The 3,520-nt window shown below is 34.7% G+C and overlaps 1 protein-coding gene across 1 annotated transcript in view; it reads left to right on the top strand.

The window, feature by feature from the left end:
• LOC106687239 (uncharacterized) overlaps positions 1-3,520 on the top strand; it is a gene marked incomplete in the record, with an annotated part of 403,205 nt that overhangs the window by 341,341 nt on the left and 58,344 nt on the right. The window contains 1 exon segment of the mRNA XM_067045014.1: positions 3,324-3,483. Coding sequence (XP_066901115.1) covers positions 3,324-3,483 — 160 coding nt within the window.

Here is a 3,520-nt window from a genome sequence, read left to right as displayed (position 1 = left end):
ATTTCAATGAAACTCTTTTTGGTAATATTGGGTCGAAAAATATTATAACCATATCCGAGGGTTCTTGCCAATGTACCCGAAGAGCCGAAAAAAAAAAGTATTTCATATTATTTTAGAAATTGTTTATATTAGCATATGCATCCTTGCATGTATATAATTGTTATTATATTCCAATCGATTTGTTTTTTTGTTTTATGTCGAATAAGAACAGAAGATTGTTGATCGTATTAAACGAGTTTAAATGTATACAAAATTATAAAAACCCAAAAGTCGCACCAAGTGAAGCAGATATATTTAGGAAAAACAAAGTCAAATTCGTTTTTAGTGTCTTTTGAAACCCTTAAATACGGATTTTCCTAAAATTCAAATATTAGAAACTTCTAGAGTTTATTTTTGGAAGATTTTTTTTGTTTTGTGAAGGTCCCCCGTTCACGAAATAAATTCATAACTACTCTCAATGTTGTTCAAATCTAATAAAACTACAACACAGTTGGAAATCTGAATTCCCGCTCTTCCAAACTTTATTACTAACTCTTAGATTTTATGTTCTTAACAGTTTCAAATAAGGGAAAAAATCTCAAATGTTTTAATTTATATTCAAACATAAAAATTTGGATAACCATCTGTATATACTTTTGTATACCAGAAAATCGTTGGTTTGAGTGCAACAATTTCCAGCACAATAAAAAAAGATTTTGCCAAACGAAACGAACCCACACTATCCTAATCCCAGAAAAAGAAGTCAGAAACTACAGGGTGCTACCAGAACATAAATCCTTCGAATCCTGTAATCCTAAATCCTTCGCAGGGTCCTTATCGCTCCATACCTGTTACAAAGCCTTATCCTTATTCCTCCATTATCTAAACCCCTTCATCATAATCTGTCATGGTACTTGGAAAGAATGTCTTTATAATCTATCCAATTTTAACTGCCATTAGGAATATGATGAACGACAAACTATCATACTTCAAATAAATCATAATATTTATTCAGACTTTATGTAACTTTGTAATTTAGACAAATTACTTTACAGATATATTTATGAAAATGTCCATTTCAGCATGCCATTCCGATTACATGGACGAATTCTTTATATTGTTTTTTCTTTAGCTTATATTAGTGTTATTCGTATATATTTGGAAATGAAACGTTCGCTTTTGTTACTTCTGAGATCCCTAAACTATGACCTATTGGTATTGCTAATTAGTGGGGGAACTAATCCGGCAATTGGGCCTAGTGATCCTTTTTGCCACCGCCGACTAACCAAAGTGAGAGTGTCAAGATTCATTTCACGGAACCACCTAGAGGTAAATATTAACTGCCCCAGTTGGGAAGCGAACCCACAGCGTTCCGAACTAAGCGCTATGGGGCCCACGCACCAACGCGCATGGCAGTCGCGTTACAAAAACTACGACCTAACTCGCCTCTGTTGATTCATATCAACCATTAAAATAATATTTTAATCATTAAGTTTTATTTATTTTACTTTTTTTTTTTTGTCAAGTATTGTATTTTCAATGTATATTTTACGGATTTATGTACGTCTATTAAAAACAACTATTACATAGATTTCAAGTATATTAATTCTGGGAGGAAAACTTAAATTTTACCTATAAGTAGTGGATCTATTTATGTCTGTTTTTCATCTTATATATTAACTATTAGTGTTGTTAATTGTTGTATTTATAAGATTTGAGTAACATGAATTTAAATGCATCCGATTTTTCCTTAATAGCCCGATTTTTTAATGGTGATCATTTGTTTTATATTCTGTTTTGAGCTTAAATGTATTTTCTGTACATTTTAGTGTTTGGTATGTTCTTTAAGAAAATATATATTGATATGTAATGGGAGGCACAAGCTGGAATTTTTAGCGTTAAGTAATTTCTTTTGTCGGCATACCAAAAGAACCACTGGGCCTAGGCAGAGACCCGATCGGCAAAACATTAAAAGTAATGTATAGATATGTGTAAACACCAAGGGTCCCCTCCTGGGGACGGTTGACCGCGTAGGCAGAGATAAACAAATAAACAGTCCTTATCTAACACGTGCCCACTCTAAAAACCTCGGGGAAAATACATAAAGAAGAAAGCCGCCTTAATTTAAACATAAAAGGGAGGAAAAGGGCCGACTTTCGCCGAAGGTCATTGGGCCTTCTCATCCCCTCAGAACATAGAAAAACCAATCAGAAGAACCGAAATCAAAAGAGGGAGGAGTCGGAAGGAGAGGGGAGAAAATTAGCAAAATGGAACAGAAGGAACGGTCGAGGAACAGACTTGACTAGACTGAACAGACGAGAGGACAAGACTTGAAGGTCGAAGGAGAGTGGGACACAGTCTACGAGAGATGGACACTGAAAAACGGTCGAGGAACACTTGAAGACCAGGGAGACAGTGGAAGAGAGTCTGGGAAGAGGAGAGTTTGGAGGAAGAGAGAGCGGCTGACCAGTTGGAGGCCAGAGTAGGAAGTCACCCATCGAAGGGACTCAGCAGCGGTCGTGGCAAGGGTCGGCATGACGCGGGGCTCAAGATCCGCCAAGCTTGACAAGCCCATTAAAACAAGTAAGACCTTTTCTGTTGTAATTTGAATGGCAATAATAGTATTAATAACTTAGAGTCAGTATAAATATCAAAGATCCCAACTGGTACTTCTCAATTCATAATATAATAATTAAAGTATAAGGAAACAGGTCTACCATGCTCTCTCATAATATTATTCTTGGTAATATATATATATGATTGTAAATATAAAATATGTAACAAAAGCTTTACTTTATAATTAATAATCCCTGCATGTCACCTCATATATAATAGCATAGTAAATTGGTAAACACGATACCGTTGGAAAAGTACTCCAATGATTAATTATAGATATTCATATAGCATACCATGGCGAGGGGGTCTATGTTTTCTAGTGCTTCAATTAAAAATAGCACATACTTTTTCAGTCGGTTCCCATTAGGAATCGATAGAGATACATAATACAAATACATAATATAAACAAATAGAATATAGTATATAAATATAAATACATAAATAGATGAATAAAAATCATAATATAATACAGGTACGGGGAACCCCTAATCGGACTTAGAATCCCCGAAGCCCCGTACACGGCAATATATATAAACATAAATTGTTTTAATGAAAATATCTCGGCGTGTATTAAACCAAAAATTATGCATTGTATGAATAGATCTTAAAACGAGATATCTTCATGGGAATTATTCTTGAAACAAGTACTTTTTGCCTGATTAAACAGAATTTATTAATTAAGGACCATCTATTTACTTGAAATTGTACTGATATTACTTCTCATACAGGGGGAACTGGCAAGCGTGCACAGTCCTAGTGAAGACAGATTCATTGTGACCAAGATCAGAGAATCACTTGGCTATTCGACCAGCGCAATCTACTGGTTGGGAGGAAGGCACAACGGTACCCAATGGCTATGGGGAGATTTGTCGAATATGGACTTCACTGGTAAGTAAATTTGTAAATAATAACTTATGTTTATATA

Source organism: Halyomorpha halys, unplaced genomic scaffold, assembly GCF_000696795.3.
Source record: "Halyomorpha halys isolate HHAL.00 unplaced genomic scaffold, Hhal_1.1 Scaffold934.1, whole genome shotgun sequence".
In the NCBI taxonomy this organism is placed as follows: Eukaryota; Metazoa; Arthropoda; class Insecta; order Hemiptera; family Pentatomidae; genus Halyomorpha; species Halyomorpha halys.
This window is presented reverse-complemented; position numbering and strand designations above follow the sequence as displayed.